Consider the following 12,225-nt stretch of genomic DNA (forward strand, 5'->3'; position numbering starts at 1 on the left):
TAGATAGGCTTTCATTTGAGAGTCCCGAGCTTCGAAACTTCCTATGATTTGATAAACAACCAGCCGAGAGTCTGAATAAATCTCAACATATTTTGCGCTTAGATGCAATACGGCCCTCAAACCGGCCAGTAGGGCCTCATACTCGGCTTCGTTGTTTGAGGCTTTAAATCCCAATCTGAAGGAGTGTTCCAATCGTATGCCCTCCAGGGTGATTATGACAATACTAGCCCCGGCCCCCATAACATTTGAAGCACCGTCTACAAATACCTTCCACGGACGAATTTCTGCATTACAGATTACCTTGCCATCGTTCTTAGGTGTGAATTCTGCGATGAAATCTGCAAGAACCTATCCCTTTACCGAGCTTCTCGGTTGGTACCTTATGTCAAACGATCCCAACCGAGTCCCCCATTTAGCAATTCGGCCCGTGAAGTCTGATCTCTTTAACAGTGACTGCAATGGATACTCGGTGAGGACGAACACCGTATGAGCCTGGAAGTAATGTGGCAACTTCCTAGTGGCATGTACCAGGGCTAAAACCAACTTCTCTAGGGGCAGGTACCTCGTCTCGGCATCTACCAAGGTTTTGCTTATGTAATACACTGGCATCTGTACTCTTTGGTCCCTTAGTAACACAGCACTTACAGCATGATCGGTGACTGAGAGGTACATAAACAAATCCTTCCCGGGCTCCGGGGTCGTCAACCTTGGTGCCTTTGCCAAGTATTCCTTCAGCTCTCGAAAAGCCTCATCACATCCCTCGTCCCAATGAAACCCCTTCCACTTCTTCAGAAGTTGATAAAATGGCCGGCAGCGATCGGCGAATTTGGAGATGAATCAGTTTAGGGCGGCTAACATCCCGGTAAGCACTTGCACTTCCTTGGGATTGCTTGGTGGTCTGAGACGGTTCACGGCCTCTATTTGGTCGGAGTTGGCCTTTATTCCCCGAGTAGAGATCAGATAACCCAGGAACTTGCCAGCCCCCACACCGAAAATGCACTTCTCGGCATTCAGGCGCAATTTATGCCTCCGTAGTATCTTGAATACTCCCCGGAGGTCTTCCGTATGTTGTGACTCTTTTTTGCTTTTTACCACCATGTCGTCAATGTATACTTCAACCGTGCATCCAATTTTTCTCTCAGAACATTCTCGTCATCATCCGCTGGTACGTGGCCCCGGCGTTCTTCAATCCAAACGGCATGACCTCGTAATGATAGTTTGCACTCAAGGAGATAAATGCTGTCTTTTCTCGATCCTCGGGCGCCAAGGCAATCTGGTAGTAACTCGGGAAAGCATCCAGGAAGCTTATCCTTGGGTGCCTATACGTGGCGTCTACTAGTTGGTCAATCTTGGGCATTGGGAACGAGTCCTTGGGACACGCCTTGTTCAAGTCTGTGAAGTCCACACAAACTCTCCATTTACCGCTCTTCTTCTTCACTATAACTGTATTTGCTAGCCATCTCGGGAAGAATATTTCTCTTATCACTCCGGCTTCCTTCAGCCGCTGGACCTCTAAGTTTACTGCGTCGACATGTTCCTTTGACGCTCTTCTCAGTTTTTGCTTCTTCGGGGGAAATGATGGGTCCACATTGAGTTTGTCGACAATGAACTCGGGATCTACGCCGGGCACTTCATACGGGCTCAGGCAAAAACTTCTACGTTCTGCAAAAGGAACAACAACATCTCTACCTTTTCTCGGTCATTCATGCTTGTACCTATCTGGAAATACCTATCAGTATTTGGAAAAATTCTAACCTTCAATACCTCCTCGGCCACGTCCGCCCTCGTTTCCCCTTGGGGCTTCTGTAATTGCTATAAAGTTTCTTTCTCGGTTTGCTCCGCTTGTCCGAGGTGTTCACTTTTCCACCTGACCGCGGCGACAAGACACTGTCTCGCCACTTGTTGGTTCCCTCTCACCTCGGTGACTCCATACTCAGTGGGAAATTTTACTTTCACGTCGAGGGTGGACGGAACAACCTTCATTGCGTGAATCCATAGCCTCCCCAGGATTGCGGTATACGGTGAGAATGATCGGACTACTATGAAGGTCACTATAATTCCCTTGCCTTCCATGTCCACCGAGAGAGAGATTTGTCCCTCGGGAATCACGACTCTCTCGTCAAATGAGACCAGCGACGTGTCATATTTCGCCAAATCCTGGGTCTTCAATCCGAGCCCTTCAAACAGGTCTGGGTACATGACGTTAGCCCCGCTTCCTTGGTCTATCATCACCCTCTTCACTAGGAACCCGTTTATCCGAGCCGTCACCACCAATGCATCGTCATGAGGTTGGACCATCCCTTCCAAATCGTCTTCTCCGAACGAGATGGTCAGCCGTTCAACTTTCTTCTTCTTCTTGGCTGAATCTCTTTCTGTGCAAGCCACTGTCAATACCCTTTTTGCTGTTGCCGTTCCTCTTGGTGCAACATGAATGACTTCGATCACCCCCAGTGGTGGCGGGAGGGGGTTCCTTTTCTGTTGGACGCCCTGGCCGGCTTCTCGATCAGTGGAGTCTACTACAAACTCTTTCAGGTACCCTGCCTTTACTAGCTGCCCGAGGTGATTTTTTAGTGCCTGACACTGCTCAGTGGTGTGCCCTTTGTCTCTATGGTATGTGCAGTATAGGTTTTGGTTCCTCCGAGATGGGTCGCCCCCCATTTTGTTTGGCCACCTGAAGAATGATTCGTTCTTGATCCGATCTAAGATTTTGTGCACGGGCACTTTGAACGCCACATTAACTCCTTCAATTTGCACCTCTGGTTCCTGCATTCTGAAGTCTTTTTTAGGTCTTGCCGGCACAACGCCTTGTCGAGATCTCCCGAGTAACGGAGCTTTCCCCCTGTTCTGTAGCCGATCATCCTCCAAGCATTTGTACTCCTCTATGTGTTTCATAAGTTGCCTCATATCCTCGGGAGGTCTTTTTGTCAATGACTCCCATAATTCAAAGTCTTTGGGGAGCCCCATCCTGAAGGTGCTTGCCGCAATTTTCTCATTTCCTCCACCAATCTCGTTGTAGAGTTCCCAGTACCGGCTGGCATAACTCCGAAGGGTTTCTCCGACCCTCGTCTTTATGGAAAGTAGTGCGTCCACCGGCTGTGGCACTCGGCTGCATGTCACGAATCTACTGCCAAACTCTTGAATCAGCTCGGCGAAGCTACGAATGGAGCCTTTTTGTAACCCATTGAACCATCTCAGGGCCGTTGAGCCGAGACTGGAGGGGAATACCTTACACATCAACGCATCATTGTGTGCATGCAAGGACATCATATGGATGTAATGACTGACATGCTCCACAGGGTCTGTCTTCCTATCGTGGGAATTGAATGGCGGTCGTGTAAATCTACTCGGCATAGGGGCCCGTTCAATCTCATTAGAGAACGGTGACCGGGCAGCCATTCGTAAGGCTCGGCTCATGGCGTCCATGGCAGCATTATGGGGCTGCCGTTCCTCCGGTGATTCTGACCCTCGGTCATCGTATCCATGCGACCGTGAACGATCCTGGTGATGACGTGTCTCTCGGGAGTGTCGGTGTGACTCTTGAGAGCGTAATCGGTTTTGGAATCGTTGCGTACCAGATCAACTTGAGCCCTCTTCGCCCCAATTTCTCCTTTGCCGGAGGTTGCGATTCCTTTCTTGGTGTCGACCCCTTGCTTCCAGCTCTAGATCCATTACCAGTCTATGCAACCGCTCCAGTTCTCGGTCTCTATCATCATACTGCCTATGCGCCGAGACACCCGAAATCGTTCGGTGGGTCTGATCCAACCCTTCTCCCAATCCGGACCTTTCCTCTCCTCTGGGGTGCTCCGTATCTTCCTGTCGTTTCTGCCTTCTCTCCCTCCACGTCGATCCCCGAGAAGATCCTATGGAACTGCTCGGTGCACGCCCTCCCGAACGCTCCTCGGACATTTCCCTTATTTGAGTCTTAGTTGAACCACAACTTCGTAGAAGAGCCCTACGGTGGGCGCCAATTGTGGGAACCAGAGGTGAGACTGTTGGGCTTATACTCACTTGGGCTCACAATTTATTTGTAGAGTGGACTTTAAGATTTCCTACTCTAGGTCGTTCTTAGCAGAGAGACTCAAAGCAATATTCATTTTCTCTTCCTCCTTGACTGTTTTTTCTCTTTTTTTTTTTTTTCTAAACCCCCTCCTCTTCCCAAATTTCTGCTATTTATAGCTAAGGTTTAGTGGGGAGATTATGATTACAGCCACCGCTAGTGCTATTGAAGGTCCAATATTATCTGCTTTAAGTGGGTGTTTAGGTGAGAGTGGGATGCAACAATTATGGCCTTGGAACTTGGTTTCAGCTTAGTCGATTGTGCTCGGTAATGCAGTTCCCCGAGCATTTCATGGTTTTCTCGGACAGGGTTCATATGATTGTTCGGGAAAGTTTATGCCGAACACTTCTCAGGATTCGAGACCCAAAACTTGTTTTTACATGAAGGCAGTTTCAAGAAGGGCTTAGGACAATGGGGTCGTTCCATTGGGCCTGGGCCCATATGGGTCTTGGGATCTCGGTGCCATACAACAAGTAAAAAAAAAAAAAAAATCCTTGATTTCACAGAAGCATAAACTACAAGACATATATCATGAATAACCTCGTAAATATAAATCAATAATCAATGTAGCACAATGTGAAACAAGAAACAGATATAAATACATCATAGTATCTCCCCCTATCATAGACAACTTAACTAAAACAAAATACATCAAAAGCCAAAAAATATAAATACAAGATGAAGCACCTAGATACAATCTAAAAGCTCTAAAGCTCCAAAACAACAAAAATATCTCCCTATCAACAAAATCTCCTATCCAAATGTACTCCTCCATTTTGTGACGAGTTGCCAAAGGGCAATCACACATCATCAAAAGGAGGTGGTGGAGGTAATCATCTCAAACTCGCCAAGTCTGCACACCAAGCCTGAAGCTCCGTGAGAACATCCACTAGAAGCTGACCATGAGCTGCCTTAACGGTCATGACAGTGTCTAGAGTACGACAAATGCTAGAAACATCCGAAGCAGACGGTGGAGGAGCATTAGCAACAGTCGGATCGATAAACTCATCAGCAGCTGGATCACCTGAAGAAGAAGGAGGAGGAGGTGCACCAGAGGAAGACTCGACCCTAAGGCGTTTAGAGCTAGCTCTCATCTGAGCAGCTCTTTGTCAAAGGAAAGTGGCACCTATGGGAGCTATGATATGAACGGGCTCAGACGCCGGAAAATGCTTTAACCCTAAATGTAATAAAATCCTATAAATAAAAATAGGAAAGAAAAGAGCATGAGCAGAAGAACTACTCTTATGAACCTCAACCAAAGAATGAATGAAAAGATAGGGAAAACTCATAGGAGCATCTGTGACAAAAGCATACAAAAATGCACATCTCTCTATAGGAATAGTGTGCAAATGAGAGATGGGCTAGATCGATTGGTAAGAAATCCGGAAAAATAGATAATGAATCTCGGTCAACTTGTGAGAGGTGATTCGAGGATCAGAACCCCATTGGATAGAAGATCCAATAAGATATGACACGATGTCATCCAGGGGAGGAGACTCATTGTAAGGATAAACAGGATGCTGGACCATAGGCATCCCAAGAGCAGAGGCCACTACCATATGAGTAATGGTGTACTCTTCAGCTCGTATTCAACTCTTCACCTGAGTGTTGGAATCATAGGAGTGGACAGAGAGGTTCGAGTAGAACTATCTGATCAAGGTAGCAGGAGGAGGATGGCCAACATCCAACAAAGGAAACCAGCCCCTGTGCTCAAAGTTTCTTCTAATTTCCAGGTCAAGCTCATCTAAAACTACTTTTTGCTCAACCCACACATTCCTAAGAATGTTCAGCTTCTTATACGTCTCTTGGTTTTTCTCACTTAGAAACCACTCACTATCAAATGATGGAGTAGAAGAAGAAGATGATGTCCTATGAGCTCCAGTCTTCCTAACCATGATGCTAAAGAGCAAAAAGGACAGTCAGAAAAGAGACAAAAGACAAAAACAAGAAAACCCAAGGGCGGACTGCAAGTTAGAACAGAAATAATATAGAAAATAACAATCTATATAATGCATGAACAATATCAACCCATGATGCATGCTCTAATGTAGTGAGAATAAGTTCAATTTCATTATAAAATCACAAAATTGGCTTGAGCATAGAGTTTATATCCAAAAACCCCAAATTTTGAAAAACACTTTCACGAATTTCAACAAACTAACCAATTGATCATTACACAAGATAGAGAACAGATTTTAATGATCAAATCAATTAATCTAACAAGCCATCAAATTAAGCTCAATTAAACAAAATCCCCAATTCGGGTAGTTTCAAGCCCTAGAAAAATTCAATTTTTTCTCAAATCAACAATTGATCAAATTAAATACCAAGGAACAGTTTAATAAAATCCCATAACAAAAACCCAATGATCAATTTTGAAAGAATTGATTGAAATCAACAAAAACCCCAATTTTCCATAGGTTCGAAATTTCCCAAAATGCATGAAACATGAAAATAAATGAAAAATGAAGGGCAAAAAGGTCTTACCGGCCTTAGAAGTAAAAAACCCTTGAAGAAATTTGAGGGAAAATGACAAAAAATTTGCTTTGAACCTTGACCGATCAAAGAAAGAGAGAAAGAACTTTTCGAAAAAGTTTGAATAGTGACAAACACATGAAAAACTTATGTTTTTAAAAACTCTCTGAACGATTTTCAATTGATCGAAAACAGATTCGATCGATTGAAAATTACATTTGATTGATCTAGAACCAATCAAGCCAGGCAGATTCAAAATAAATTTTTAATCGCAATTTCGATCAGTCGAGAGACAGGTTTGATCGATTGAAATTCTGGAATTTTTTTTTTGAAAAACAGAGCAATTTTATGCAGAAACTCCTTAAAATATAGTATTTTATGAATAGAATGCATGAGTATGAAATGAAATGTTTTTCAAAAACACTTGTATTGAACCAAGATCTTCCAAAAATAAGATCTTCAATCAATTTTCCTTAAATTCTCAAACTTCAAACACATTTTGCATTATAATCAAGGAATTTTCAATCTTAAATGGCCAAAACAAGATCACACACAATAACATGTACAAAGTTTAGCAAAGAGTAACTTGTGTAGTGTGTGCAACTAGAAAAAGTTTTAGATATATGTGAGGTGATATGTGAAGAGTAATCAAGCACAATTTCTACAAAATTCATCCCATAAATTTGAAAGAGACTATCACCTAAAAAGTTACATCATATAACTCCCACATCTCCTAGAAAACAAGTTTGCAATCATGTAAGTTTCTTGATTTGCCTCATATTGTACACACCAATTTTATTTGATCAGAAACTTATTAAAAATAGCCAGGATAATGTACACACCAATTTTATTTGATTGATTTAATTATAGTTCAATAATGTACACACCAATTTTAGCATTTAAACCGAGACTACACCTTATGTTCTTTTTGTGCATGTGCTACACTTTCTCGAGCACAAAATCTTATGATATGCACTAAGGTGTTTATGATTGGCTAGTAAACAGTGGTGAGATGGTTATTTATGCCTTTCTCATTAAGTTCAAGTCCAACAATCAAAGACATGTGACTTCAAGATCAATAAAAAATAATCAAAAACTATAAACATCTTAATGTACACACCAATTTTATTTGATTGATTTAATTATAGTCCAATAATGTACACACCAATTTTAGCATTTAAACTAAGGCTACACCTTATGTTCTTTTTGTGCATGTGCTACACTTTCTCGAGCACAAAATCTTATGATATGCACTAAGGTGTTCATGATTGGCTAGTAAATAGTGGTAAGATGGTTATTTATGTCTTTCTCATTAAGTTCAAGTCCAACAATTAAAGGCATGTGACTTCAAGATCAATAAAAAATAATCAAAAACTATAAACATCTTCCCACACAATATGTACTACAAATCTCAAACTAGTAAAGTGCAATAAATAAACTCATCCAAACTAAACAAGGTACAAAGACATGTTATGTAAAGATAAATTGGCCAACCTTGATTTCAAATCCAAGAAATAATGCAAAAACACATTTTGCTTCCCTTTTCCTTTTTTTGAAAAAAAAAAATTTATTTTGAAAAGGAATAACAAAAAACAATCTAGAATGAAATGCATGAATGTTATGCAATGCAAATCCTAGAAAAGTAAAGAAAAAAAATGGTCACAAAGAGTAGAGTAATGAAACACAAGGACCATGTCAGAAAGACTCACTTAGATTGAGCCTCTTGCATCCAAAACCTTTTAAATGCAACTCTAGCATTGAAGTTATTATTCACATTAGAATGATGACCAACTCCAGAATTGGAATAAAGGTTTAAAGCCTCTACCAAGTCACCAATAAGTACCATAGGATCTTGTGCTTGAGGCACAGGTACTTTTGGTTTATTTGCTCGCTTAGCAGCTTGCAACTTGAAACTTGAAACAGTTTGGACGAATATGCCCAGACTTTTAACAAAAATGACAAACCCAAGCAGGTCTATCATGCACCATGTCCTTAGGAGGGTTAGGAGTCTTAGGTTTAGACTCTTTAAGATCAACCTTAATCTTCCTAGGAGGTGTAACTTCTACAGGTTTGACAATCTCACTCATGGTGAGCTTAAAAGAAGGAACAAAGTTTGTGGAATGAGTTTCAGGCACAGAGATGCTTTCTACAAAACCTAAACTAGTTTTGTTTGAAGGAGACTTTTGACCACTCAGCATCTTGAAACAGTTCGGAAGAATATGCCCAGACTTTTCACAAAAATGACAAACCCAAGCAGGTCTATCATCCACATGTCGTTAGGAGGGTTAGGAGTCTTAGGTTTAGACTCTTTAAGATCAACCCTAATCTTCCTAGAAGGTGTAACTTCTATAGGTTTGACAATCTCACTCACGGGGAGCTTAGAAGAAGGAACAAAATTTGTGGAATGAGTTTCAGGCACAGAGATGCTTTCTACAAAACCTAAACCAGTTTTGTTTGAAAGAGACTTTTGAACACTCAGCATGTGATCAAGTTTAGAACTAGCAGACTTCTTTGTTTGTTCTCTAGCAACAGATAATTCAAGTTTCAAATTCTTAACTTTATCAAGCAAAATCATGTTCTCGGTCTTCACATTATTTAACAATTCATTAGCATCAAACAGTTTCAAAAGAAAAAATTTCTTATCAAGTTCAAGAGATGCAATTTTCTTTAAGTCTAAATCAACACTCATAGCATCCTTTGTAGTAACTTTGCAAAGTTTATTGTAGGCTTCTTGCAAATCTACATCCTCAGAGAGTTTCCCATCAGAAGGGTTCTCTTCAACAGCAACACTTTCACCAACTTCAGCAGTAGCTGTGAAAGTAATGAAGTTTCCATCCTCATCACTACCAGACTCATTATCAGAAACTTCTTCGTCATTAAGGGTTACAGCCATAGCTTTACCCTTAGACTTCAAGAATGTAGGACATTCCGATTTCACATGACCATACCTTTGACATCCAAAACATTGTTGACCCATAGAATTATTAGGGGTTTGACCTACTTTCTCTCTAGGTTTTTCAGTATTATTTACCTTAGTGGGATCATTCCTCCTAAAATTTCTAGGTTCGATATTGTTTTTACCTCTTGCCCTTCTGTTATTGTTCCTAAAAAAATTTCTAAAGTTCTAGGTAAGGTAAGCAATCTTTGTAGCAGAAAGCTCATCATCAAATTCATTCACATCAACATCATCAACAGACTTAAGAGCCATTGATTTGGATCTGCTTGTCTTAGGTAGGTCCAACTCATAGGACTAAAGAAATCTTACAAGTTCATCAATAGGGATGAAGTCCACATTCTTGCTTTCAGTGATGGCAGTCACTTTGGGTCTAAAGTCCTCAGTCAAGGATCTAAAAATCTTCTTAACAATTTTAGGTTGATCATAGATTTCACCCAGATTATAAGCAGAATGAACAATATCATTAAGCTTAGCATAGAATTCATCAAAACTTTCATCATCAGACATCCTAATGCTTTCAAATCTAGTTGTTAATTGCTGCAACTTATTGATCTTAACTACCTTTGTGCCTTCATGCACAGTTTGGAGAATATTCCATGCAGTGTAAACAACCTCAACATTTGAGATTCTCTTAAATTCCTCTATAGAATTAAAAATAGTGTTCATGGCTGTGCTATTAAGAGCAGCTGGAGTAGTGGGCTTCTCCCATCCGTATTTAACGGAGTTCCAAACTCTTTCATTAATAGATTTCAGGAATGCTTTCATCCTTACTTTCCAATAAGCATAGTTGTTTCCCATCAAAGTGAGGTGGGATCACAAGAGAATGACCATATTCCATGACAACAGGGGTCAAGGATCAAATCCAAAGGATCTAAACACTAGAGCTAACCCGTTCTAATACCCCTTAAAACACAATCAGATTAACTTAGTTAATTACCCAAGTGATTACTTAGTCAAATTATTCAAATCTAGGTTAACACAAATATATCTTATCATTGTAAAGTGCGGAAAATAAATAACACAAAGATATGATGACCCAAGAAAACTAAACCGGTAAAAAAACTCGGAAGGATTTAACCTAGGTAACCTCAAGGTAAAACAAATTCACTATGAAAGAATTGAAGTTTACATGATAGTGACTTAGACCACTAACATCCTATTGCTACCTCAAGGAGGAAACTTACTACCACGACCACGTGATAGCTCCGAATCCACGGACTACTTCTTTCTTGCATTCACAGCAAGCACAAGTACTTTCGCTTGTATATCTTTAAGCTCTTTATGCAGCAACCGAACTAATCATCAAGCTCTTGACATCAATCTTGATTCTTGATAATCCTAAGTATATGTGAAGACAAATATCCCTAGATCTCACAAGAGATTCACATACACAGCATAAGCAACAGCCTAAAACGTGGCTAGAGTTTTTCCTTTTATACTTAAGGAAAAACATAAAACCCTATACGTCAAACGGGCTTGGGCTAAGTTGGTTTTTGAGTTTCTAAATTGATATAAACTAAATATATATTAGTATTTTTTTTAAGATCTCATCCATTATAACTTCGCTTTGTTCTGTTTTTCTTGCTGTGCTCCACTCCACTCATGCCACTCCACTCTTTTGCAACATCCATAGGGCTTCCAACTCTATGGCCGATTAACAAATATGAGCCACCTCTAACAATTTTGTTGTTTTCATTTAGGGGGGTAAGTAATTCAATTCTATTTACTGTGATCTTTTAGTTAGACTCCCTTAGTCTTAAAAAAAAAAAAAGTCAGATTTCTTTATTCTAGATTTAGCTATCGCCGAAATTATTATCAAGGGAACTCCTTGAACACTGTCTTCTTTTGAATTGTCAAATTTGCACAGTCACACTCATCATTGTATCACACTGATTTTTCAGACTAGCACAATTGGGAAAAAAATCAACTATTTGTCTGATCCCGGAATAAATACGTTGAAAAGAACTTATATCTAGAAGATCATGATCCCAAAAATATCGGATGCATTCCAAGTTGAGAAGCCAAAGGTACATTGCCTTGTATTCCAAGCTACCAGTCATTTTTTATTCCTTCTAGCTGATTGACTATTGGATATGGTCATATAAGAGACAATTCAAGAGAAACACAACAAAAGCCAAAGAAAAGCATAGAAAAAAAGATCAAAAGAAATGTAAGAGAGAATAGGGGTGAAGACAACCAAAATGTTAATAGACATGTCCTCATAGACACCTTACAGCTAGCATTTGAACCTTAGTTAAATTTGTTGGAAACATTAGAAAGTGTCTGTTGAGCTACAAAGTTCTTAGATTTTCTTTGCAACTATGGTTAGTGATACACAATCATACAAAGACTTTGCTACTATAAGCTGCCTTTCATAGGCAAGTATGGCTAGCGATACAAAGTGTTGGTGTGTTTTGCAACTATAAAGTGCTTTGACCCACTAAAAAGGTGCTTTAAGGACTCTTTTAACACTAAAAAACAACTTTAAGGTTAGTTGAAAATTTTGGAGCTGAAAGCTCCAAAATGTGTTAAAAACACAAGAGCTATTTAGACTCCCAAATAAAAGTTATGGCTCGATAGATTTTACACTAACTTAATTCTGAGTGCGGAATAGTGTAAATGCTAGTGGATAAACAAACAAGCTACTCTAACACATATTCATATAATCACAGCAGTAAAATGAAATGCAAAAGAGTAAAGAAGAAGAAAGCAAACACAAATAACACGCCAATGTGTT

At 40.2% G+C, this 12,225-nt stretch overlaps 1 protein-coding gene across 1 annotated transcript; it reads right to left on the reverse strand.

Moving 5' to 3' along the window:
* Positions 1-1,812: 1,812 nt before the first annotated feature.
* Positions 1,813-3,906, reverse strand: LOC126696465 (uncharacterized). Its single transcript, XM_050393202.1, has 2 exons — positions 3,673-3,906; positions 1,813-2,550 (listed from the first exon to the last, which is right to left on the reverse strand). Exons 1-2 carry the CDS (start codon positions 3,904-3,906, stop codon positions 1,813-1,815), a joined length of 972 nt encoding a protein of 323 aa, XP_050249159.1.
* Positions 3,907-12,225: the final 8,319 nt, after the last annotated feature.

The sequence above is a fragment of the Quercus robur genome, chromosome 8 (assembly GCF_932294415.1).
Source record: "Quercus robur chromosome 8, dhQueRobu3.1, whole genome shotgun sequence".
NCBI classification, from domain to species: domain Eukaryota; kingdom Viridiplantae; phylum Streptophyta; class Magnoliopsida; order Fagales; family Fagaceae; genus Quercus; species Quercus robur.